This window comes from Molothrus ater, chromosome 9, assembly GCF_012460135.2.
Source record: "Molothrus ater isolate BHLD 08-10-18 breed brown headed cowbird chromosome 9, BPBGC_Mater_1.1, whole genome shotgun sequence".
Classification (NCBI taxonomy): Eukaryota; Metazoa; Chordata; class Aves; order Passeriformes; family Icteridae; genus Molothrus; species Molothrus ater.
The window spans coordinates 19027892-19054733 of NC_050486.2; the positions used below are offsets into that span (position 1 = coordinate 19027892).

Below are 26842 nucleotides of genomic sequence, written 5' to 3' on the forward strand. Positions count from 1 at the left end.
GATCCATAAGCTATCTGAAACGCAAATTACATAAAATTTCTATCTTGATACAAATATTTGAACTGGAAACACTAGGTAAGATATAAGCCAGATGAATCCTATCAGTTAGAACAGCTAACCCACCTATATTTGCATTAGATGCCTTGAAGCATAGTGTTCGGTGTTTCTTATGTTTTTACTTTGTTCCCCTGTGGCTGCCATTTGGTTTTCTTACCTGTTAGGTCCCCTTGATTTATTATCAGTGCATGCAATTACAATACACTCTGGAAAACTATTGTAGCCAGATGCCAAACAAATGAAAACAGATGGAAATACAAATGCAAAGAGCAGGAGGAAACAGAAAGAATATGTCCAAGGAATCAAAGCAGTAGACCAAACTTAGAAAACCTTCTCACGCACACACATGAAAAAAGAACCTGAGAAAGAGAAGCTGAAAATCCTTCACAAAGGAAAAAGCTTCACTGACAACAGAAATCGGCGATTATACAAACCACTGAAATGTTAACAAGCTTCTGCTCTAGGAATACAGCCGTAACAAAAGAGATCAGTATCTTGATCCAGCTGCAATTAGCATTCATGGCTGCTGGCCCAGAGATGCTCTGCAGGTTTCCTCCATTTAGCCACCAGTTAGGCTAATCATTCTTTTCCCTTGTCCTTCAATAGTCACAGACCATTTGACGTGCATTTGACATCTCATCCTCCTCCCTAAGACAATTCCTCCACTCCATCAAGTGTTGGTTGTAATAAGGTTTTGTCCATGCAGGGGTAGGGAGGGTCTCAGCATTTCAGAGATGAAAAGTTAGCTGCATGGGTTTTTTCTGTTCAGTTTCTTATGGAGTCCAGGACAGTCTGCTCCTAAGGTCATCAGGGACAGCAGGCAGCAACTCTCACTAGTTCCCACTGTTAGAGAGAGGGAGGCAGGTATTAATGAACTCAATAAGCACACTGAACTGAAATGAGAGTATTGAATACTGATGGGGAGTTTAGAGCCTCAAGCAGAGAGAAATATTAGTAGAAGGATCCTCCCTGCAAATAGATAAAAAATATTTTCCTCCTTTGACCTAAGGGGAGATCAAATGAGACACAGAAAGGGTTAAATGCATTGCCATTAAGCAGAAAGCAAGTCAGTATCAGAAACAAGGTATTACAGCAGAGAAGCCCATGAGTTCCAGCACAAGCCCTGATCTAGACCCTGCAGCATTACCATTTATAAAGTGAAGTAGTCACTTGGAAATAGCTCCATAATGCCAAGTATATGAGAAAGCTAATACTCACTAGATGACTTCTAGCACCATCAATTTCTCTCCAAAAAGCATTCCCATTCACTGTTACAAAACAAATGGCCAGTGGAAACCACATGGAGCAATGAAACAGCAATGAGTGCAAGTGAAGGCAAAGCAATAACTAGAGAATGTAACATTGAACCACATCACTGAGGAGGTCAAAGACCAAGCAAAGTAAAATCTTAGAGGCATGAAGAAAAACAAGCAGGGCACGGTAGACAGAAAAGAGATAGATATATAGATATATAAATATATAGATATATATAGCTATATAGACTGAGTTAAAAAATTTAATTCAACATCGTCTTTTTCTTCCTTTTACATAGATCTACCAAATAATAAAGATCCAATTGAAGTCAATGTTTTAGAGATATTGTGACACCTTCCCTTGTTAGCTTTAAATACCTCATTTAAAGAAATAGTTCTAGAAAGCTATTGATCTTTCATATGTTTGTAAGCTTTGTTCAAAATATTTTCGTATTGGGCACTGTCTTGATGGTCAGCAGGTTACTTTCTACATGCCCATGGCATTAAAGTTAGACAGGATGTGGTATTATTTTCCCCATCATCTCTCACATTCAGACACAGGAAGCAAACAGTTTTCAATAGCATTAGATTCATTTATATCCTACACGCTATAAAGGTTATAACCTGTCACAGCAGTGGGATTTATATAAATTTTCAAGAGCCAAAGAGAAATTCAGGTTAGTAATCATAGGCTCAAACGAAGAAAAAAAAATAGAAAACTTTGGTGATAGAGATGTTGCATTCCCAAGACAAATCAGCACATTATGGGCTCAACTCTCTATAGAAAAAATCAGAGCACAGTAATTAATCGTACTACGGAGAGAATATATAGCATGTGTTTCAATTCAATCCTATCAAAATTTAATTAAAATAATGGTTATTTTTAAGGCTCTTTTAACATAATTATTTAGTATACTACAGATGGCTACTTCAACATACTTTTAAACAAAATTTACAAGAAGTAAAAATCAAATAAATTTCAGGGGAAATTAGAGCTCTGTGATTAAAGTATAAATATGGAGAGCTGCCAGAGAATGCACTTTGCTAATATAACACATATTCATAATGACAGCCTACTGAAGTATATGCATAATCATGAATAGAGCTTGTATCACAAGGTTTTTTGCTTATTTTAGCTGTAGGATTAGCAGAAATTGCTTCACATAGGCATCTTATTTGTAAGATGAGCCAATTATAAATCTCTTTGTCCAACATGGCTACACCATGTATAGCAGAGAATGCAGAGAGTGATCTTGTTGAGGCAGCAAGGTGTGTTTGGGAAGCACTGCTCATTTATTTACATGTGATGTCACACTTTGTTTTAAAACCTGGAAAAATAGTCTCTTGTTGATTGTTTTTTGTTTTAAACAGACATTTGAGCTCTCCTGTCCCCATGCTAGGGGGGACAGGAGAGCTCAAAGGCCACACTCTCTCAAGCATCAGTGTGTCCAACACAGCTGAGTTGCTTGTCCCCTACCCATGCAGTGAGTTTGGCTTATATTATAGCACAGCTTCTTCTCTCATCCAAAAAAATGCACTAATACATATTGGAAAATCTCCTTTTTATTTTTTCTCCCTTGTGTGGGATCAGAGAGAACGGATTCTTTCATACCATAGCTTTAGGCCTTCTTTGTGACTGTTTTTTCTTGTTAAAGCACCAGAGCTGGCTCTTGTAGCCTATTTTTACTGTGCCGTGTGATTCTGCAGACATTGACATGTGTCACCTGTGATGCAGCTACATTTGTCGGCTCTCTGTGCTCAACAGGGAGGAATCGATCCTTCGCTTTCATTAGGTGGCAGGAGTAGACTATTGGCATAAAAATACTTAAAAAATTGGAAAAGAAACCCCAGGGCTTTCTGCTTGGAGATCCAGCCTGCAGTTCAGTGGTCATTTGAATTATTGAATGGGATTAAAATAAAACCATTTCCCTTTTTGTCTCTTTACCCAGATGAGCTATCTGAAATGCAAGTTGATTTGTATTTTCTTTTATCCCCTCAGCTTGTTAGGGAGAATATTTTATTTCAGATTCCATTCTTCAAGGTTCTCCTATCACCCAGCGTGGAGCGTTGCTGTCATGTCCTTATCTAAAAAAAGAGAGAGATGGAAAAGAAAACAAAGCCCACAGGTGACACACGTTTTATTGAGGTGTTCCACATGAAGAGCAATTGTGTGCTTTACATTGCACACAGCACGGTAGGAGCCTTCAAGAGGAAGAGAGGGCTATCAAATGAATACAAATTCATCTTTCAAATAGGTTAGATTGGAATTGCTCAGGCTAGTACAGTGTGGGCCGTATTAAAATAGAGACCATTTTGAGACCATCTCCATTCACTGTCACAGCAGCTACCTCCATTGGCAGACCACAAAAGTCCCAGGGCAAAGAGATCAGCTTCATCCTTGAGAAAGAGCACATGGGGAATTTTGAGGTGGATGTTAGCTGATAAATGGCTAATAAGGTAGAGCTAGCACAGTGTTAATAGCTGAGGGAAGTAGGATTTTGTCTCTCAAAAGCGTTTCAGCATTCGAGATGTTGCTCTGACCCAAAACAAAACTCAGCACCATATTCACAGCACCATAACAAGTTCCACAAAAAATGTGGGTATGAAGCCAGGGGTTCAGGATATTTTGCCATGAGAGCCTCAGTCTGATGCTGCACCTTCTATCACTTATCTGGGATCCTGACTACTACACTTAGAATTGACAACACTGGAAACAATGTACCAGACAGATTTACATAAATAGGCTCTTAACCCTCCTGCCCAACTCTCTTGACCTCTTGCCAAGCCATGGCCAAGCCATGAGTATTAGTGAATTTAAATCAAGCTGGAGACACTTAGTTTCATGATTTCACACTCCTTTCTTCAATTCTGCTCTAATAAAAATTGCACAGGAAACAGCATTCAGTAGCCACCAGTCCCCAGGCTGTTTTTTGAAGTTATGGCAGTATTTTTTCAAATACAATGTCAAAAGAAGTTAGAACTAAGGCTACTGCAGTGAACACACAGAAGATGAATTTAAAAATTTAAAAGTCCAGGAGCTCAAAATAGGAGACTCAAAAATTTAATAATGTAATCCACAGCCAGGCTTCTAAGCGTGCTGTTTTTCACGGTATTAGAGTATGAAGATTCAATCAACTGAAAGGTTTTTAACCTGTACACATGATTCTAAAATTCTAACAGGGCTATCTGCCCCTGAGATTGTCTTTCTTGACTCTTAGCAGTCCTTGAAAACACAACAGGAAGGATGCCGTAAATATCTGTAAAGCAATTTGCAAGGTATGATACTTGTTGTTGAGTGCAGGCTACAAGGCATTATTCAGGTCTGTTCCTCAGCAGTGCTTTATCAATACAGGTTTCCTCTAATGTTTATTCTGCAGGTCTAAGACATTTGCTGTTACACGAAATATTGGGGATTTGGCTGCTAGTAAGATGACTCCCGTTCTTTTACCTGAAGCAGTACCTGACATAATGAAGATGTCCTTCAATTCAGATTCTGCATCAGGAGAGACTGATAACATTGGGGTAAATGATGTACTGTCTGGCTATTCTTTTTTGGGCTTTTAAACAGTAGGGAACCATTTATTTTCTCTATAGGAAAGGCTACAATTCATCTCTGACCAATGCTGATTCACTCAAATAAGTCAGGTTCAATCTAATAACACAAATAGCCCTATAGTAACATTATTTTAAAATCTAGAGTGTCATACATCAAACTTGCAACACTTTGTCTAAAGCAAAAGCGTTTTCTTTGGTAATTAATTTTGCACTGCCATCTACAGGCCCACGATCTTTAAAATACTTCACAACCATTATGGAAGCACCACATTCCTGGGGCAGTCACAAATGTTCCACATGATGCTCCACTGCTTGACTTAGAGAGCCAAATATAATGCTTATAAGCAACCTGATTCGAGGATAGAGTGCAGTTTGTGTCATGACTTCCTGAGCCAGGTTTCCTTAAAAGCCGGGATAGGCTTTCTAAGCTGGGCAGTGCTGTGAAGGCATCGCTGTGACAATTCACTCAGGCCAACAGAGGCAGGAATACACTGTCCTGTTCTGGTTTCATTGTTATCCTGCAACTCTGAAGGGTTTTCAGATAAAATAAGAGATGAACGGAGGACAAGAACAGCACTTTCCTATGGAGAAGTCAATAGACAAACGTGCTATCAGTGAGAGCACTTTCCAATATCCTGGAACAAGCTTTCTTCTGCTTTGTGCCTCTGTGCTGCCCTTCCTGAAAACTCGGCACTCCGCAGTTATTCTTAAATGAACAGCAACTGAAAAATGGCACTGAGTGGAGCATTTCTCAGTATCACCAGAAATTCCGGGTTTTTTGGTAGGGTTCATGCAAGGCTGGAATCTTGTGAGATATGATAAACTGCATAAAAAAATAATTGCAAACATGAATTATATGTGAAAAGAAATCTTGTGATTATTGTGTCTTTAGGTATTTGCTTCATTGCTTCAGGAAATCATAGTTTTCATTTCATGGATTTGATTCCAATTTTATTTAATTTTAATTTGTTCTTCTCTAAGCATTGCTTATCACATGTAAATTACATGGGTTTTCGTGGACATTTCTAATACATTATATGTTTTGACCATTTAAATGATATAGTGTCACATTCACGTTAGACCTCATCTGACTCAGAATTTTTGTGGACATAGTTGAAAGTTCTATTGTCTGACACATCAAAAATCAAAGGAAAAAACTCCAGTCAGTCTAAAGTACAGTCAGTTTTATCAAGAACCTGTAAACACTGTCTAATATTCCAGGGAAACAAAATTAAATATTTAAAATTAATTTTGATATAATTTCCCATTCTTACAACCTGAAGCTCTTTTTACAGTAGGTAGTCTAATCAACCCATTCAGATGATAATTTTGTCCACTTTAGAACTAAGTTGTTCTATGTCACTGCCTTGGTATCTAAAATAAACTGGTTAATTCCCCCTGCAGAGTACAGGTACTGCTACCAAAATATGATGCATAATGTGCAGGTAATTACTCTCATTTTTGTCTGAGTTCATTTGATGTGTATGCTATCTAATAGGGTAGGCAGTCTGCAGAGGATGTTTCATCTGGAAATCCCTTTTCTTCTGGACGCTCCTCTTCCCAAAAAGAGCCATTTGTTCAGTCCGTGTGCTTCAATGCGAGCACATTTGGAGTTCAAGTGTGCATTGAGAAGAAAAGCGTGCACGCAGCATTTATCAAAAACCTGCCTCTTTATTACCTGGTTGGAGAGCATGCCCTGAGAATCAGCTTCAAGCCAGGTAAATATAAGTGGGCACAGAAGAGAAAATAGTGGGTGGAGGTGTGTATATACACACACTCACACATAAAGACAGATACAGACGTATACGTGCATATGTATTTTCTGCATCTTAAGTACCACTAAGTCTACAATTAGAAGAACCAGGCCAGCCAGTATTGGCAACAGTCTATGCTCACAGCAGGGATCCATTTCTCCCCCATTGCCTGAGCAGCAATTTCCCAGCTCTCCCAGCAATGTCGCTCAGCGTGGCCAGCGTCAAGCAGAGCTGATCTGTGCCTGCAGAGTGTGTCTGATGCATCCTGAATCATTGGATTTGGGATGCAAGCACGAAGCAATTGGACATGGGCAACAGATCTGATGCAGTGTCCTGTAGCTACATTCTAAAACCCAGACTCTAAAAGGGAATTATGGATTAACCCTGCCAGGATCTAGTCCTTAATGTCTTAATCCATGATCAGAAGAAATAAAAGCACAGCAGGCCACTGAATCTAGGTCTTCTAAGTATCAAACTAATGGCCTAACCATTAGGCCATTCTTTAGCATTCAAGAATTAAGCCTCAATTCCTGTCTGACATTTAATTCTCTAACCCATGGTTTATCTCTTTAAACAATCCAATTCACTTGACTTAAATCTGCTGATATTCTGTTTATTGACCTGAAAGAATCTAGTACCATGGTAATATTTTAAAATTTATTTGCCATTAATAAATGCTTTAGCTGTTAGGAAAAAAATTTAACAAAATTGGTCAATACCAATAATAATCACTGAACATTTATATTTGAGAAAAAATGGCTAAATAAATTATGGCCTATTCTCTCATTCAGTTGCTAATAGTAACAATAATACTAATTGCCATGCAATTTCAGTTTCCACTGAGGCACCTATTGAAAAAATACAAGTCACAATTCAAGCAGGAGACCAAGCTCCTACAAAAATGATACGTCTAGTAACATTTGAAGATCCAGAGGCACAAGCATCTTCCAGAAAAGAAGCAATTAAAAAAGTGAAGAAAATCCTTGCTGACACTGATGATCAGGTACTGCTGCGAAATTCCACTTCAGAATTTGTGGGAGACATTACACAAAGGTTATTTTTATTCCTTCTACTAAGTAGCTTCCTTTGTTTAGATATTATGCCAAAGGAAATTAAAGACAGACTTTTGGATACACAAGTCTTTCAGCAGGTCTTTTGTTTGCACTCATCCTTTCTGCAAGTGAAAGACATTAGAAGGAGCAGGTTGGTTTTGCATGCTTTTCTGAAAATCTCTTGTAAGGGATAAAATAGCTGTTGTGTGGCCAAAAAAGTAGTCTGATATTTACAGCTACTGCAACTGCAGCAAAATGCTCTGACACCAACTACACAACCTGCCCTGAGACAGTGACAGCTACAGCACTGTCATTACTGATACCAGTTACATGTCATTGTGAGGCCAACAACTGCTGCACGCGCTCCTTATCACAGAAGTGTTTGGGGTATTCTGCTTATGTGTGGGTTTAACACATTATTATGAAATTGCCTTTGAATTATTGTGATGTGTTGCAAAGATGTTATCGAGCATACACCTTGTCTTCTAAGGCAGCAGAGATTCAGAGATGTCTGCATCTGATTTTACTTATGCCATTCTGCAGGAACACAGAAAAATAATTTTTTCCAATGTTACCCTTGACTAGGGGACAAGAAAACACAGGAGCTCATCATCCAGCGCCAGCAGCGCCAGTGGAAGTGCCGAGAGTACAACAAGCAGCCCCTCCAGCAGCGACTCTGATGACAGAGCATCACAGGGAGGCACCCAGATAAATCTGAAAACAGGGCAGTTCAAAGCCAAAGGAAAGAAGTTCTACCCATTTGGGGGCAGCGGCAGTAGCAGCAGTAGTAGTAGCAGCAGCAGCAGCAAAAGCAGCAGTAGTAGCAGCAGTGGCAGTAGTAGTGACAGCAGTAGCAGTGATAGTAGTAGCAGCAAGAGCAGCAGTAGTAGCAGCAAGAGCAGCAGTAGTAGCAGCAAGAGCAGCAGCAGTAGCAGTAAGAGCAGCAGTAGTAGTAGTAGTAAGAGCAGCAGCAGCAGTAGTAGCAGCAAGAGCAGCAGCAGTAGCAGTAAGAGCAGTAGTGGCAGTAGCAAAAGCAGCAGTAGTAGCAGTAAGAGCAGCGGTCATAGCAGCAGCAGCAGTAGTAGTAGTAGCAGTAAGAGCAGCAGTAGTAGTAGCAGCAAGAGCAGCAGCAGTAGGAGCAGCAAGAGCAGCAGTAGCAGTAAGAATAGTAGTAGCAGTAGCAAGAGCAATATTAGCAGTAGCAAAAGCAGTAGTAGTAAGAGCAGCAAGGGCAGCAGTAGGAGTAGCAGAAGCAGTGGTATCAGCAGCCAGAGCAGCAGCAAAGGCAGTACCAGAGGCAGCGCAGGTAGCAGCAGCAGTAGCAAAGCATCTGGTATAAAGCAGAAGGCTAAGAAGCAGTCCAAGACCACACCGTTTCCACTTGCCAGTGCTGCTGAAGGAGAGAGAAGTGCCCGTGAGCAGAAGCCTAAAACACAGAGTAGCAGCAGCAGCAGTGAGAGCACTGGTGCTTCCCGTTGGCGCAGCAAATCTGACCAAGGAGCTGAGACAAACCACGCCAAGTCCCGAGTTCACAGTGGCAGTGGTCACACTTCCACAGAATGGGTAAAATGTCTAATACTTTGACTTCTGCTAGGAGGTGATCTTGACTGACCCGTAGGTAATAACTTCTTTGTGAATTTTGCAGGAGTATCACCTTCCAAAAGTATACAGTCTCCGCTTCAGGTCTGCTCACGTCCATTGGGTAGGTGCCTAATTCAAGTGCACATTGCCATGGTAGCTGCAGGTAGCTACCATTGCATGGTAGCTGATGTGATCAAACCTGTTACTGAAGGGCTTTATTTGGACCATTTCCCTTGACCATTCTATAACCCCCAATAACAATATTTCTGATGAACAAAAAAAGCAGATTTATTATTAATATGCTATTACACGTCATCTTTTTTGGTGTTGCAGCACTTGCAATTCTCAAATTTGGGTCAGGACACACAAATGCAGCCAAAACTAGGTTAACAAAGACCATGGGGGAATAATAAAACAACGGGACCTTCCAATGGGAATAGTTATGTTCACAGTTCTTAGGAAGCCATGGCAAAACCATCACACAGATTTTTTTCAGAAACCAGGTTCAGTACACATTATGGCACAGAGGTATTTTTAGCATATATTAGAAGGGTGATAATGAAGTGGCTTTTGTAGGTGTTACCTGTACAGCTATTATATATCTTGCATGTGAAAAAGAAAGATGATTCCTTCCTCCTAGTATTATTCATAAAATTGTATTATGGTTTTTTTTCTGGATATGGATGTATTTGACCACTTATGAAATGCCACTTTTCATTTTCCCTAGCATTAGACCCAAACAGTGTGATGTTGTTATTTGCAATCAGTATCTATGCAGTCTTTTTTTCAATAGATGTCAAGGTGGATACAAGGCACATTCCAACCCAACAAAATTCATGTCTATACATGGAAATAAAAATAACACTCTAGATATGTCCAAGTCCGTTACCTATAAAGGGAGGCTGATAGCACTGATTATGATATTTACACTGTAAAACTGGAGGCTGCCTCATAGATTTTTAACCTATTTTTATTTCATAGCATCCAGATCATAAAGGATCAAGCAGCTCATCATCATCTTCCTCTGAGCTGGGAAGCAGCCACAGAAACAGCAGCAGCAGCAGTGACAGCAGCAGCAGCAGCCACCACCACCATGGAGAAAATTCTGCCCACAACTCCAGGAGGAGCAAAAGAGTCAGCATCCATCACCACAGCCATGGCTCCAGCCTGACACGTGAGGTACAACTGTGTGTGGTACCCAGAGCAGCCAGGCTTAGCTGGCTGCTGAGCTGGAGCTGTAGATGAGGTGGCACTAACCAGGTATTAGGTTCTGGAGGGACACTAAAAGTCTGTAAATGGAAAGCCAAAGTTCATTGAGATATTTCCCCCGCAAAAAACTCTTTTTTTTTTTTTTCCAAATCTCCTTGTGTTCAGGTTTGTCTGTTTCCTTTCCTTCATTTCTGAAGGTATTTGCAGTATGTGAAAGCCTGGATTTGGAAATTATACATGTTGAAGGGAATGTAGCTGTGAGTTAAAGAGGAAATAATTTTCTTTTTCCTGTGAAAGCCCAGAATACAAAATCAGTTGCTTTAGGTAAAAATGAGGAAGAAATAAATACGTATGCCTAATTATTTTTAAATGTAGACTGGAGGTCATGAGTGCAGGCAGAGTATAACTAAAATCAGACTTTCCATGGACATTACTGATTGGTAAATGTGAAGGCCCATTAAGCACAGATTGCTTTTACCTTTATTATGCACACAGTATTCTATAATTGTACTGCATAAAGGTATCTACATAATAATAGAACAAATAGCTCTGCAAATGCAGGCAATGTCATGGGAAACTCTGCTACTAAGCAGGATTTCAAAATATTTGATTGGCTTGAAGAAACTGTAGTATAGTAAAATAAGTTGTGAATGTGTATATTACTCTGAATGTCTCTAGTAGACATTGTAGGCAACTATTTGAAACATTTCCATAATGAACAAAACCTTGCTATATGTACAAAGACAGCTTGGAAGCATCTTGGATCCCTCATCAAAATAATCACGTCTTTGAACAATAAGGCTTCCAACCAAATTCATCCTTAACTATTGTGGATATAGATGTACTGCAAACTAAAGTGATGAAGGACGAGGGCTGCTGCCTGCTATCAGTGCACATTAACTGGCCTGCAGGCTCTCTGGTGAGCACACAGGAATCCTTAAACACAGATGGTCGGGGGCTCTTTTTCAGCGCAACTTCCTGGGAGACGTAATTCCACCTGGCATCACGATTGTGGCGCAGGCAGTGAGGAGTGACAGCAGAAATCAAGGTTATCAAGCCACAGCATATGTTCGTTCTGATGCTGCCAAAGTTGATGTGCAACTAGTTGTGGTTCAGCTGGCTGAAACCAATTGGAAAGCATGTGCTGATGCTGTGATACTGCCTCTGAAAGCACAGGTAAGTGCCCAGGCAGCTTTGCACAGAGAGACATCCACAAAGCCCAGAGCAGGCACAGAGAATCTGCTGATTAAGAGTATTAAACAGGAAAGGCATACTTATTTCTAAATGTTTCATAAAGTTAAGGAAGTTTCAGAAAATATTTCACCATTAAAATAGACGATAGCAAAAAAAAATGCACACTTCAAACTCTGGCAAAAAATATTGATTTTCAAGATAAATCAAAATATAACCAGTAGAAGCATTTTAAAAAATTGAAAAATTGACTTCTTCATCACTATTTATTATCTGTTCTACTATGAGTTTTCTTGTCTGGGAATCTGCCTGGTTTTCTGTATATAATTTATTGACCCCAAGTTTAACTCAGCTGTTTAGAGCAGGGTGGTGTTAACACTAAGGACAGGACACTGGATTTGATCCCTGTATGGGCCATTCACTCAGAGGCTGAACTCTTTCTGGATGGAGCTGGATGATCCTTATCGGTCCCTTCCAAGTCAGACTGTTCTGTGATTTCAAAAGACTCATAACTCAAATATATTTACATTGTATTTCCTAGGATTTATATGAAAAGATGGAAAAAGCAAAGTTGGGTAACGGGTTGATGCCAAAGAGAGCATCATAAGTGAAGGAAAAGGTCCTTTCCTTACTTGTTTTGCATATCCCTGTGCTGTGCTTCCCATGAGTTTTTTAGAACGAGATGTTTGTGCAACAATTTATAAATCTCTGCTTTTTGCAGCTGCGATTAACAAATTCAGCATGATATTCGCTATTGAAGAAAGTGGGGTGGGTTCAAGTCAAGAGGTCTTGGGGAAAGAAAAGAGAAATTATAGTGCAGTCTTCTTCTAGGAAAAAATACATATTGATAGAAGTTACCACATCTGAGGAAATCTCAACATGCTTTTTGCAGCTTCTTTGAGACATGAACATGTGTATGTAGTTTTGCACAGACCAGAAAATATTTTTCCTACCATGCCTCAGATTTTGCATGAGCAAATCAAAATTTCTCTGTGAGCCTGTTTAGAGTAAAAGATTGGAAATATGAAGGATCGATGCACAAATTGGTGAAAGAAAATTTTGCATTTTGAAATGGTCAAGGTTCATTCTAGGATTCTTTTCTGAACTTTGGGTGACTGTTTCCCTGTTTACAAAGGCCAGACTGAGATGGGGCAAGGAGTGCCAGGATTACAGGATAGAAGCAGTGACTACCACTGGACAACTGGCAAGGAAGCCAGCTGCACAGCTGAAGGTGCAATGGGGAAAGCTTCCATCCTGGATAAAAAAGACAAGCACAGAGTATGTAATTCATTATTTCCTAAATTTTTATTTGACTTTTTTACCCTACTTGGCTTTTGAAAAACACTGAAAGAACTGGATGAAATTTTTCAACCCAAAAATACTTGTCTGGGCAGTGCTTGGATGGTAACCACAAGTTCAGTGGTACACAAATATTTTATGGATGTGTTCTAGTTTTTCCACATATTTCATATTAAATTATAACCTCCAAATATTTAAAAAGTATGCTTGATTTCATTTTCCATAATAAATTATTTTCTATTTCAGTTCAAAACGCCTTTTTGTTTTAAAATATTCTTCTATTCAGTCTCAAAAAATAGCCATTTTAAATAGGCAAAATAAAACCAGTGTATTTCTTCTCAATAAAATCAACATATATAATTTGACCCAAAGTAATATTTCCTCAACTTTTCAGTTCTTCCATTTTTTCCTGAGTTTTTGGATCTGCCAGTAGCCCTCACCATCCCATGTGTGCTTTTGTTCCTGCACCCGAGTTTGTCACATCTTGTTTATCTCTAGATTCATGCAATACATTCCTGGTGCAGCACTCGTGTTGGGCTTCTCAGAAGTACATCAAAGAAATCCATCTCATGAATTCATAGTTAGAGCAGCTGCAACATCTCCACGAACAATTGATACAGTAATTAAAGCTCCTGAGGTACGTTAAATTTTTTATTTTAATTTTCCTTACATTGAATGATTTTCAACTCAGAATGTTTTGACACTCAACATAAAGAAACAAAAAGCAAAATATTCCCTTTTAGAGAATCTGCTATATACCTGACTATAGGAGGTGGGTGTTCAAATACATACAACAGCTCCCTTGATTTTGTGCTGCTTTGGCCCAGTGCAGAGTAAGCTCTGTAGTCAAAAATTGCAAAATCAGGCTCTGTAGTCCAATTGCATTCTGTAGTCAAAAATTGCAAAATCAGGCTCTGTAGTCCAATTGCATTCTGTAGTCAAAAATTGCAAAATCAGGCTCTGTAGTCCAATTGCATTCTGAGAAAACAGTGAGACCAAATTGTCTCAGGTATGACTGCTCTGCACTCACACCTTTATGCATTTTTACCCAGTTTGACTAGTTCTTGAACAAGGGTCACAGATGGAGGAGGCCTTGAGAGCACTTTGCACTCTGCTGCAGCCACAACAGCACCTGTGTGTGTTGGCACTGCAGTCCCACACCTGCAGTAGCTGTGCTTGATGTGACCGGTCTGAGCAGCCACAAATGCAACTCTGCTCTAACCAAACTGGAGCAGTCACCCACCCTCTTACAGGAGCCTGCACAGGCCTGGTCTGCAGAGTCCCACTAATTAATTGGTCCTTGTCCACTAAGTTCCAATGCACCTCTTTATAATTTCCCCTATGGATCTCTGGCAACTTAATAACAGCTAGCTGTTCATACACAGAAACTTGTGTGTCTTTAACCCACCACAGTGCTTCAGTACTGCAGGATCTTTACTATGTGATCATGAGGAAGTCAGTGCATTAGGCATTCATTTGATTTTCTTGGCAAATATAATTTGTAGCTACAGTGGAGGATCTTACCCCAATACTGAACATGCCAGTTTTCAGCCCTTAATAGATGAGATTCATTTTTCCAAACACATCCATCATCTCAGTTACTCAACTTGTTAGCTTATTTTTTAAGAAGTAATTCAAATATCATTTAAACTCATCTCTATCAGTTACTTTTCAGTGTTCTTAAAATTTTCTCAAAAAGTCAAGTATGACTAGAAGAGATGATAATGATTTCTCACAAAAGCTGAAGCTGTCGAGACTAACACAACTGCAATTGTAGAAATGCATCTTCAAGGGTTGTTTTTTTTTTCCAAGATAAGAGTGGGGTTTTTTTGCAGTCATATCTTGAGCATATGGTTCAATTTATCTTAATGTATTTTCATTTCTGGTTTTTCAGGTAACACTTTATTGTCAGGGATTCCGATTGCCATTCACTCTGCCCTTAGGCCCGTCTCCAGCTTACGAGACTCGAGATATCACTGCCTGGAATTTATTGCCTGAAATAGCTTCACAAATAGCACAAGAAGATCAATGTAAATGTTACTTATATGTTTGTCTCATGAATAAGCAATGTGTGTAGATCATACTCTGCCATGGCTGGGCCTTGCCTTTCCTTCTAATGGTCTTACAGGGAAGTATAGCATGTATCTGTAGCCCTGCTTCCAGCAGCTTGTTCCCTCACAGAGAAGCAGGCTTTTTGGCAGGTGAATGAAGAGGCTTCAAACTACTGTAAACATTCAGAGTTTGGGAATCACTTGTGTCTTCAAGGACTAGAGGTTGTCTTTTGCCCCTCCTAAGAAAGTGCCAGATCTGCATTGAGAGGTGTCAGGTGATGGGCACTGGAGAGTCCACATATTTTCTGTCCAGTTTACTTTATTCAAAAAGGAGCCACATAAGTTTCTCCTGGTTGGTGTCTAGCACTTCTGTGGGAAATGGGGAGTTTTTATCACAGTTTGTTATGGCATCCAGTTCCTCAAGAATTTTGTACATTTTATTCCCTGTTAGCTCGAGTTTTGTGTTTGGCACGTAATCAAAATCGATACTGGTATAATCTACAGCAGGTAGCTATTTTGTAGTGTTCTCATGTCCTTACAGACTCTGGCTTCTGCCAAGGAGGTGAAGTTTTCTTCATGTTTGCTGGGTAGTTCAATCTCATAGAGGTGTCTTTCAGTACTTCACAGCAACGCTTATAGTGATCACATCTGCCATTTATTTATGGTTTTTTCTTGCAGCCACGTGTGAAATCAGGGAGAGAGATTTCAAAACATTTGATCGTGTAAGCCATTCATATTCTTTCAATAAAAGCTGCAACCTGGTGGTGGTTCAAGACTGTACTGAATACCCAAAGTTCATCATTTCTACAAGAAAGGTTGATCCTCAATCTTTCTCAAGAGAGGTTCACATAAATACAACATCAGCGTAAGTGTGATTTATACTGAGGCTTAGAAATTAGGTACAAAGTTTCTCAGGGAGTCACTCTAGGAGTAAGAGATACCTAGTTTCTAGCTGAAACTGGTTCTCAATAAGACATATGGGAAAGAAAGAATTTCTAGAAGGAATCCTTGTCTGAGGCTCTATGGTGTAGTTGCTCTTGTCTTGAATTCCACAACCACCAATATCTGATAAATTGCTCACTAAGTGCCCATGCTGTCTTTTCTTTAAAGGTTGACTATTAAAGCCCACAGTCTCAATGAATTTTGCACTTTGGAAAGAAAACTGCTTGTTCATTCATTCAAATTCAGATAGTCACAAATATCTATACTTTTCGTATTTAACCACTAATTTATTCTCTTTTATTTTTACTTTTTCTTAAGGAACATCACAATCTGTCCTGCCTCAAATTCGTCTCTCCTTGTGGCATACAATGAAGAACGAGTTCTATCACACAGTGGAGGTTCTGAGTATGCAAAAGGTAAGCCGTGATACCCAGTTTTCCACGGCTGACCTGGGAGCTAAATATCAAGATTTTATAAATTTCACAGAAAAATCTCAGTGTAATGAAAACATAAGTGGAATTGATTCAAAGAGAAAACTAAGGACTACTTTCTTAAGTTTTGTAGTGACTTATGTTCATGATTCCTATAGTATATATACTCTTACTTCTACTCCTCCAGCATAAATGACAGGTGAATAAAGCCCTTTCTTATCATATACCCAGCTTGGTGATTGTTCAGAAAAAAAGTTCATGTTATAGTCACAGAGAGATGCTTTAATTCAGACATTTAGCTGGAGCACCACGACTGTCATTATAATTTCAAAATTTAGCATACTAGCTACAGAAGTCAGTTCCCACTATAGGTAACAGCACTAGAATATTTTTGAAAATATATTATTTCTTCTGTTTTTGTTTTTCCTCTCCACTTAAATATACATATTTAACTGTAGCAGCAAAATGATCATTGTGAAGGAAAATGCATTGTGGTGTCTCCTGTGTTACACAGTTCCTCCATTAATTTAAGATGATCACTCTATGATTCACCATCTTTCTACAGGCAATGTTAAAATTTATAAAAATGGAAAAACAGTTACCGTGGAAGTTCCAGAACTCGGACTGAAGAAGGTGACTTTTGATGGTGTAAATCTTAAGGTACTGCACTTACTTTCAAGGTTACTGCTTTCTTTCTGCCTAGCGCCTTGCCAGTGTGACATACCAACACTTCAGCCTTCACTACAAAGATGTGCTACTTTGCAGGTTACAGTTGCTTCGTGGATGAGAGGAAAGACCTGTGGAGTTTGTGGTAACAATGACAGAGAAAAGGAAAATGAGCTGCTCATGCCAAACCGTAGGCTGGCACACAGCTGTTCTGCGTTTGTTCATTCATGGGTACTGCTAGAAGAAACCTGCTCTGGTGGTGAGTGAATCTGGAAAAACTCTATGCTTGGATAGATTATGATTTCACTTTTCCTCTGCCAGGAGCTAGAAAATATTTTTTTTAAAGCAGTAGATACTTTTTACTTAGAAATTTCAATAGCCATATGCATCCATTTTAACTTTATTAAATACTGACTGTTTAAAACACTGCTTGTGAATATAGAGAATATATACTCCAGCAAAAGTCTTTGTCTCATGTGCAATTCAATGTTAAATAATTGGGTTTTATTTCTTACGCTGAGTAGCTTTTTCTCTTGAGAGGCAAAATCAGCCCTAATCTTGCTCCTACAGGAAAAAAAATCGTGTGATTTTCACCATCGTATCAAAACAGTTTCAGCTGTTGTCTGCAGACTTAATTTCACCACACAAGGTGCAGATTATGAATAGAGTGTCAGATCCTACACTCATGTAAATTTCCAAAGTGCAAAAAAAATTCATTATTGTTCTGCACCACGTGAGGGTGCAATCTCAGGAAAACATTTAGAACTAGTCCTACAGTAAAGAGCTTCATCTCACACGCAGCTGGAAAAACAATGTTAGACTCCCAAAATATCAATACAGTTTTGTTTGGTAGGTCTCCATTTACCTTGGACCTGAAATAATTTTATTGAAGTTAATGGTTGCTTTCTCCTTGACTTCAGTGGCAGCAGAATTATTCTTATCTGTGTGTCAGAAAACAGAGTCATAGCTGGCATCCTGTTAAGTTACATTATACCTTTCTAGTGAGATAATTGCAGCATTATAAAAATCATCCAATACAAAAATTATCCTTGTTGTTATTAAATAAATGCTGCCCTTTTTTATCTATTCACTACGGTTGACATTTTTCCTAATGCAATGAAGTAGCCATTGTGCTTGCAGTATCTATTCTTAATAGCTTTCAGACATGAGAGGTTATTTTCTGTGTATTATGTAGTTCTAAAAAACTGAGTATACATGATTCCATTTGGGTTCTATTGTGCAATTAGATTTTAAAAATAGCTCCCCTTTCAGACTCTTTCCTCAACTTATTATTGTCCTATCTTGATAACCTCGGTACTGCAAAAATGGTTTGTCAGATACCTGTGTTTTAATAAAAGCTGAAGAGAAAATATGGACCTTTATTATTGCAAGGATCGATTGGGATTTATTTCTACAATTTTAACTACCTTTCCTTTTCCTCTTAGGGTGCAAGCTGCAGCGCAGTTATGTGAAGCTGAATCGAAACCCTACTATTGATGGTGAGGAATCTACCTGCTACTCTGTTGACCCAGTACTGAAATGTATGAAAGACTGTACTCCAAGTGAAAAGGCTTCAGTAAAGGTTGGCTTCCACTGCTTCCCAAAAGGTACAGTGTTTTTCTCCCTCTGTGTGTCACGTACTGCAGGAGCTGTCAGAGCACTCGAAAGAACAAAACACAGCACAGCCATGCACAGACCTGTACTGCTCCGGCTCCTCTCTCAGCTGCTGTTTTAAATCCCATTAGTATTTGCTATAGCTGCTGACAGTGCTGGCCAGCTAAAAGCTAGGTTAGGTGATGGCAGGTAGCATCATCTGAGAAAAACATTTGAAGAGGTAAAAGGGGCAGCAGCGATCAATAAAATCACAAAATAAAATTTGTCATGTCTTCAGGATCTCCATAAAGTTGAGATAAGCAACACTGAGTCCTTTTATGTGCATTACAGCCTGCAATTTTGTGTAGACCAGGGCAGGCAAGGCAATTGAAAGTCAGTCAGGTAGTGTGACATGAGTGCTGTAGTTAGACTGCCATGCTATGCCACTGTGCAATTCATCAGCAAAACCACATTGCTGGAATTGTTACAGAAAATGGTTTGGTTTTTAAGGTATTTTATACACACATAGTCATGCCCCAGATAAAGAAAAAAAAAGAAAAAAGAAAAAGAAAAAAGAGAAACAAAAAACTGCAAGCCTTTTCCTTTTTCTCATTTCATTTATACCAGGATATGAGGCACTGTCTAATACAGTTTCACACTGAAGTTATGTAATCATGAAAGGAAAATCCAACCTGGAACCCACAGATGTTTCTTGAGCATTCTTTCCTAAATCTTTTAATTAATTACCTCTATAACTTGCAGGGAACCCTAACATTAGGAAGTATCTATTGAAGTGGTTTGTTCTCTTAACCATTGCTGGCCAAATCCATGGTTAGCTGAGATAATCCAGCGTAGTTTCACTGGAGCCAATGCACCCCTGTGTTGAGTAGGGCTGGAAAGGGCAGAGTATTTTATGTCTGAATTTAAATGTCTGTGTAGAACTTTGCACTTTGGTTGTGTTATTATATCAGCAGTGTGCTGAATCAGCCCAGAAAAGCAGAGAGGATGTCTCTCTACAATAGTCAAATATCTGCCACAGCCTATTCAACAAGTAGCACAGAGAGAGTGTTAATAGTTTTGGTGGCTCCCTGAGATGAGAATAGATGCATTCTTTCATAAATAGAAAAACCCACCCTCTACAAAAAATCCTTCCAAAATCTTGTTATATCCATGTTTCACAGATTTCTACTGTGTATCCAAGTCTGTATCTCTGAAGTGTCACAACCCCAGACCACTCACTGCCTTAGAATATTAGGCTATAATAAAGCTGTCTCATTCTCTCACAAAACAGTTTGAGAAAAGAGGAAAATCAGAAAAAAAAATGTTAGTTGTTGCAGCCAGGGCTGCTTTCAGAGCAACTGCAGCCTTCTCTTGTTCATTTACTGAAGCAGAGACTGGGGAGTCTGCTGGCAATACTTCTAATCAAGACCTTGTTTGTTTATTTATTTATTTATTTATTTATTTATTTATTTGTATGCTTATTTATTTTCCTGAAGAAGAAGCAGAAAAAGAGGAGGAAGAAAAGGATTCCATTTATCATTCTTTAGCTTGCTAAATTTATTGCTTTTTCTTAGACTAAAGATCAATAGGAATACAAGGCCAGGACTTAAAAACTACTCTTTCTTTCTTTCTTTGTCAAATGACTTGGAGAAGCAGTAGAAGCAGGAGAAATCTTCATCTTTCTCAATCTAGGAACACACATGCACAGGACAAAGAACTTTTCTCAACTCTTTATATGACAATTCAGACATGATAGTTTGCTCTTTCAAAATTCAAGGACCCCATCACTGTCAAGGACCCCACTTGCAGTGGAGCAAGGATAAAATGAAGTACAAGAATGCAGAATTTCTCCTGTCGCCCTCAAATCAGCAAGACTGTGGCCCTAGGAACTTGACCGAGGCAGGCATCACTCCAGGTTTAAATCCACATATTGATTTATATTTCAAACATGCCACAAGGGGATCAGTTACATGGGGATCAGTTACTCACCCACAATCCAGTTTGCAAGGAAACCATTTCCTACATGGATAAGAATGTGCTCAGACCCACAGTGGGCCAAGAGTAAGGGACATAATGTATATAAAAAACAGAATTCAGACTATTTACAGCATTTCTCATTTCACAGCCTGAAAATATAATATACATTTTTAAAAGCATCTCCAGCATCTTTCTGGGAAATATTTATTATCCAGTTTATTATGCAAAACCTGCTCTTAATGTTGGACAGTAATTTAGCCATGGGGAGTGTTAACCTTTCAGAAGATAAGTGACTGATGCAACCTGAACTCATACAGCAGTGTCCATATTTCCCTGTGATGAGGAATGGCATTTAATAAATGTACTGTCCAACTAAGGAATAAAACAAATGGAAGTGAAATTATGAAAGCTTTATCCATTCTCATTATACAAACTTAATCTAAATGGATATCCTAATATTCTTCCAATGCAATGATAAACCTCCAACTAGCTAGGAATATTTATTGGGAGGATGAATATCATTATTCCATTTAGATTATTTCAGCATTAAGGAATATGGCTTATTCAAGCTGCTGTTGATAAAGCAGTGTGGTAAGGTTAATACTGCAACTGAGAATGCTCTGCCAGATTTCACAGTATATGGGAAACTTTAATTAGAAGTTTATGAACCTCTGAAAATTCTCCAAAGGGCTTACCCTTCAGAAATGAACTTCAACAAATAGTCAGCAGAAATACCCAGTGATATGCAGCACTAACAGAAGTGATTGCTGATGTGGATTGGTACGTGGTGGTCTTACACTGACAGGGGCTACCTCCAGCACTTTCACAGCCTCCTTTTGCCTTTGTGTTTCGTGAAATGTAATTCATTTTGGTTTTAGGGAAGTATTACAGTAATTATATCATGGGTGAAAATCCTGTTCCAAGTCAATGACTCAGTTAGATGTCAGTCGTGAGGGCAGGATTTCATTCTTTACTTGATGAGGGAGTTGACAGCCATCAAAACAGTATTTCTTTGAAATGTGTTAATTTGCTTGATGTTAGTTAACAATGGCTTCACTCTTCTGACAGAAACTGCTGTAAGCCTGTTGGAATGGCAGAAAAGCAGCGATAAGAAATCTGCGTCTGAGGATGTTGTGGAGTCTGTGGATGCTGACATTGATTGTACCTGCACTGGCAGCTGTAGTTAAGCTAAACGTTTTGGCATTGTGCTATAGACATACTACACAAATAATTGAATAGCTGGACAGATAAGAAGGGAACATAATAGCTGTAGTAAAATATTAAGAAAGGTGTTTTGAGGAAGTAAGTCTACTGCAAAGTCAAATGCATTATGTACAGTCTGCACTGCTTAATAAATATGTTCATTAAATAAGTATTCATGTGGTCTCTCTTTATTTTTCCCTATCAAAAAACAATCAGGCCAACTATAACATTATACAGAAATTCTGCTCCCTTTTATCTGAGATATAATTACAGCAGTCCGCTCATAAAATTATGTTCACTAGGTGATGAAAGGAAAACATGATTACGGCTACTGCTAACATTCCATTGTGCAAAGAATTTCATATTTAGCATACTAAAGACACAGTAAGCATTTGTTTTCTTTTATGTGTTCTGGTAAAGAGCAACGTCTGTTCCTGGAACCGCTCTGCAAAAAAATATATTTTACTCCCAGCAAGACCATTAGCCTTAGTACATTCTACAAAGGAATGAATTGGACTGCTAGACTCCCACTGTAGCTTTCCAGAGAGCTATAGTGTGTGACACAGTCCCCATTTTCATTTAAATTTCAATGGATGTGCTGTTGCTTCATGAACTAACTAAAAGTGTGAATAGGAACTTTTTTTTTTTTGCTTTACCATCTCCTATTGTATATTTATGAAAATGATGGCTTCAAAAACTTCAGGGAACAATAATACATCAAGTAGCATTCCAAATACTCCGGAAAGCAATATATAGAAAGATATGTAAGATCAATAGCACCATAAAGCTAAAATAAAATACAAGCAGGGCAGCCAGACTGTGTTTAACCAGTGAAGAGTCAATCTGCTAGCTTTCACTGTGCAGAAAGGTAATTCCCTCCCACCCAGGGGACCAGGAATAGGAGGCACCTTCAAACCCCCAAGCAATGGCATCTCTTCACCCTGTGTCACAAATCAGCCGTGCACTGAACCATGCCATGTTTTCCACAGCAGTCAATAGCAGCCAGCACACTTTTCCAAGAGAAGCCTTAGCATGGGCAAGGCACAGCTGAACCCAAACCCTGGCAGGAAAGTGTCATTAAAGAAAATGCTTTTCTTTCTAACTAAAAACTGATCTATCAGAAAAATTATTGAAGGCTAAATAGTTGAACAATTACAGCATAACACTTCACAGTGCTTTTCTTTCAAGAGCAGAAGCGTGAGTAATGTAAGGAGGTACTCCTTTTACTCTCTCTAGAGTTGCAGCTTGCCACCAACTCTCAGAAAAGGCCCAGTTTTTCTCCATATACAGCCATAATATCATTACTTCCAGAGTAAGCCATTACAAGTTTGTTCAAAGCAGATGCCTGATGCATACTCTGGGGAAAGGCTATTTGCTTCTGCCCCAAGCCTCTCTCCTGGGGATAACCTACAAAGGCAAAAGGCAGTTACCTGCCTCTTTCTCCTCCCCCAGCCTTTGTCTGTGCATTGTGTTTGAGAATATATGCAAATACCCAGTGCTCTATTCAACAGCTTTTCTTCATGCATGGATATCCAAACTAAGACCAGTAACATGAATCCTTGCCCTGTGTTTTTATTTTTAATAAAGCATTCACAAATTGTACAAAAGCTGTGTTTTCCTAACTCATCGGAAGAGCTAGATTGCAAAACAGATACCTCAAACAAGAGGGGAGATGAAGAATATTGCATTCCACTTTCCCTTAAAATCACACTAGTCTTACACCTGGAGAGCTCTTTTCTTGCTGGTATTGTTTTCACTGTGGCTTATGGGAGATTTGACATTGACTTTCACAGGATCAGACTGTCATCTTTAATCCAACACCTCTCTCTTTAATCCTCTTGTTTACAAAAAAGAAACTTTTGCCAGTCAACCACTTCAGATAAGACAAAGGTAGTAGGGGGAGAAGAAAAATGAAGTTTCATGCTCAACTACTAAAACAGGGCCTTAGTAACAGCAAAGAGCCATTAGTAAGAGAAGAAATTCTGCTCCTGGGAATTCACTCACCATCACCCCACCAGTACTGCAGCCTGGGCTGGGGTGCAGGCTGACCCTGGGGGAAAGCAGGTAAAGCCCAGGCGCAGACCTTTCTCTGCTCTGCACAGGGCATGGGTGGGACACAGCTCCCATTTCCACTTCCAAGGGGCAGCTTTCCTTTCTGGCCAGCTCCTGTTCCTTAGTGCCCTCTTGCTGGGACAGCTGAATGCCTTTGACTGCCTGAAAGGCTTCACTGCAGCTGTAAAATCACAATGTAATGAACATTAGAAAAGCATGAGGTTGGTAGTGTGCACAGCAAAGCAGGACTGAGAACCAGCTCATTTTGCCAAAGGAATTAAGAACATTAGCAGTACAAGTGTGAAAAGGCCCTTCTGGAATTTCTAATGCACCACACAGACATTTCCAACCCATCTGGGAGAATATCTGCAGTCCAGATTTAAACCTCATTTGGAAATCATGCCTGTCCTATCTTATAAAGCAAGCCAAAACTATGTACCCAACTGAGTATTAAAATGCATACTACACAGGCTGAGCTTTCATGCATTCCACTTTTCATTCCTAGCGCTCCTCAATTGTATGTATTAATGAATTCTGGACTTTACTGCAGTAACCAAGTAATATAATCTTGCAATTACGGTACTCTAGTATTGCTTTCTTTTTAAGTGTCAGAAAAAAGATGCAGACTTAAGCATAAGCCAGGCCTGCATCCTAATCCTGCCCTTGCAGCTCTGTAATGTGGTTTTGCATGAGGCTGGGGACTTCTGTGTCTCATTTTCTGCATCAGAAAGATATGACTACTTACCTACTTGATGGAGTCAGAAATGCTTATGAATTTATAGTCCCATATGTCTTTTGCAAGTTCTTCAGTGATTCTAGAAATGAAAAGTAAATTTTTCCACTAGATCTCCCAACCACATGAGTATATTTTATTGCTAAGTTGAAGGTTTTCATTTTCAGATTCATCCAACTGTAAAATAACTATACATTTGGAAAAAATCAAAACAATACACTTAATTTGTTCATGGTCAGTTTTGGTTATACCTTAGTGGATTATTCCTAAAAGCCTAGAATTGAATGATACTATTACAGACAGATAGACAAAAAGGCTATTGGAGACACAGACTTTTGTGTCCTAGACAAAGACAACAAACCTTTTGTCCACCAGACCTGGCTCTTTTGATTCACTAATTTTAAATGACACAGTGAGTCTCAGGAAAGCAGGATCATTCTGCTCCAGAGAAAGGAGCAGCACTGATAGGAAAGGACAAAACCACTAATACCAGACCCTTGCTGGAAATGAAATGCCAGCTCCACAGTGTGAGCATTAAAAAAAACATCCTCAATTCTAACCCCACTGAAACCAATGGTTAAACTCAACAGAGCCAGGCTTTTACTCAGCATGTTTGAATGAGTTATTAAATGAACTTCAGTTGTCCCTAAAAATAAATGTAGTGTGCAGATCTAAGTGCAGCTGATGAATAAGAAACCTCAGGAATCCAGCAAATACAGTAGTTAGGGCTAAAACCAGAGACAGCTCAGAAGGTTGCAGGAGTAGCTTTTAGTGACCGTCTGAGTTTTATGTTGAATCTCAAGGTCTCTCATGCCATCTACTGGCTTTTTTTTTATTTAGTTACAATGGCTTAAATGTTTTTCCTTGAGGTTTTTTTTTATAGGTCTGATATATTCCTGGTAGTTTTACATAAATTCCATTAAAGGTTTGGGGTGGGGTGTTTTTCCCTATTATCTCCACACTTGCTTACTATGTGATTTTTTTTTTCCTGTAAGTACATTACAGTTTGATACTATTCTGAATACCATTTTACATTGTCCCCAGAGGAAAAAGGCATTGCATAAGACATTCTTATTTCTGGTATTGCTGGATAGGCAATAATTATACTGTAAGCAATACTGGAAGAACAGTTTACTTAGAAAATCCAAGGCTGCTCAAAAATAGTACTTACAGTTCATCCTGAATCAGTGTAAGAAGGCTGTTATTTTAGTACCTGAAAATGCTTAAAGTACAGAAAAAATCTGGTTATCCCTTTTTTTTCACTTGCAGTTCACTTAGCTGTAATTCACAGGAAACACTTCTATGGCCTAATAATTCTAAGTTGCCTTTCAGATGGGGTTTGACAAGCAGGAATTATCTATGTTGACAGATCTATCACAGAGCTTTCCCTTCATTATCTGTAGCCTGTCTCTTCCTGCAGTCCCAGTTTCCCTTCCCTATTTATGAGTCCACTGGTCTGGTCAGGACACATACAGGCACCTAACCTTCACGTATCTTCTTAACATTCAGAGAAAAAGAAACCAAACATTCCTTATAGACATTATAAGAAACAATATTTAAATGCCTAATGTAACTGTGGTCATATCTGTCTCTTATGTGGTTGAGAATTTACTCTAATTAGAGCTGCTTTGACGCTTTGTTTTTTGCCAGCTGATAAAAAAGATAATTACAGAAAAAAAAAGAAAAAAAAAAGAGAGCCAAGAATTTGGGCTGAATAAGCTAACATGCTAGAATTCTACTCAGATTCCTGCTTCTGTGGTCAAAACAAAACTAGTACTATTCAAGATCTGTTCATGATTTGGGGGATGATATACAGATTAGATTCACTATGGGCATAAGAGATTAACAGGGGCTCAGGGTGGGGCTAGAAGTGGCAGAGAAGTGCTTGTCTCACAGTGGCATTAACCTGCCTACATTACTGCAGCCTCAATGCAGACACATCTCTGAATATTTCACCTTTGAGAAATAACACCACTTCCTTTTGATCTACACCATGAGTCATGGTGCCCCCGTTTCCTCTGGCATTCTGAGTCTCTGTGACTTTCCTGTGTCTGAGCCAGAGCACAGTGCTCATCCCAGAGCAATGTACTCACTTCCCTTATTAAGGAGATAAAGCACTTCAGTGGAATCTAAGGCATCTTTCCCTCCAGCCCAATCCCTACCAAGACTTGAACAGGAAATGCTGAAGATGTCACCATACACACCCCATTTCATGGGGCCCTGGGCTCCCTGGGAACAGTTTC

The 26842-nt window shown here is 39.1% G+C and overlaps 1 protein-coding gene across 1 annotated transcript in view; it reads left to right on the forward strand.

The window, feature by feature from the left end:
• LOC118689563 (vitellogenin-1-like) overlaps positions 1–21986 on the forward strand; it is a 43230-nt gene extending 21244 nt beyond the window's left edge. The window contains 17 exon segments of the mRNA XM_036387903.1: positions 4688–4832; positions 6364–6583; positions 7453–7622; positions 8257–8677; positions 8978–9234; positions 9317–9373; positions 10234–10431; positions 11431–11637; positions 12788–12930; positions 13450–13588; positions 14846–14981; positions 15681–15867; positions 16263–16360; positions 16941–17035; positions 17141–17300; positions 18487–18648; positions 21680–21986. Coding sequence (XP_036243796.1) covers positions 4688–4832; positions 6364–6583; positions 7453–7622; positions 8257–8677; positions 8978–9234; positions 9317–9373; positions 10234–10431; positions 11431–11637; positions 12788–12930; positions 13450–13588; positions 14846–14981; positions 15681–15867; positions 16263–16360; positions 16941–17035; positions 17141–17300; positions 18487–18648; positions 21680–21798 — 2914 coding nt within the window. The 3' untranslated portion in view covers positions 21799–21986.
• The last annotated feature ends 4856 nt before the right edge of the window (positions 21987–26842 follow it).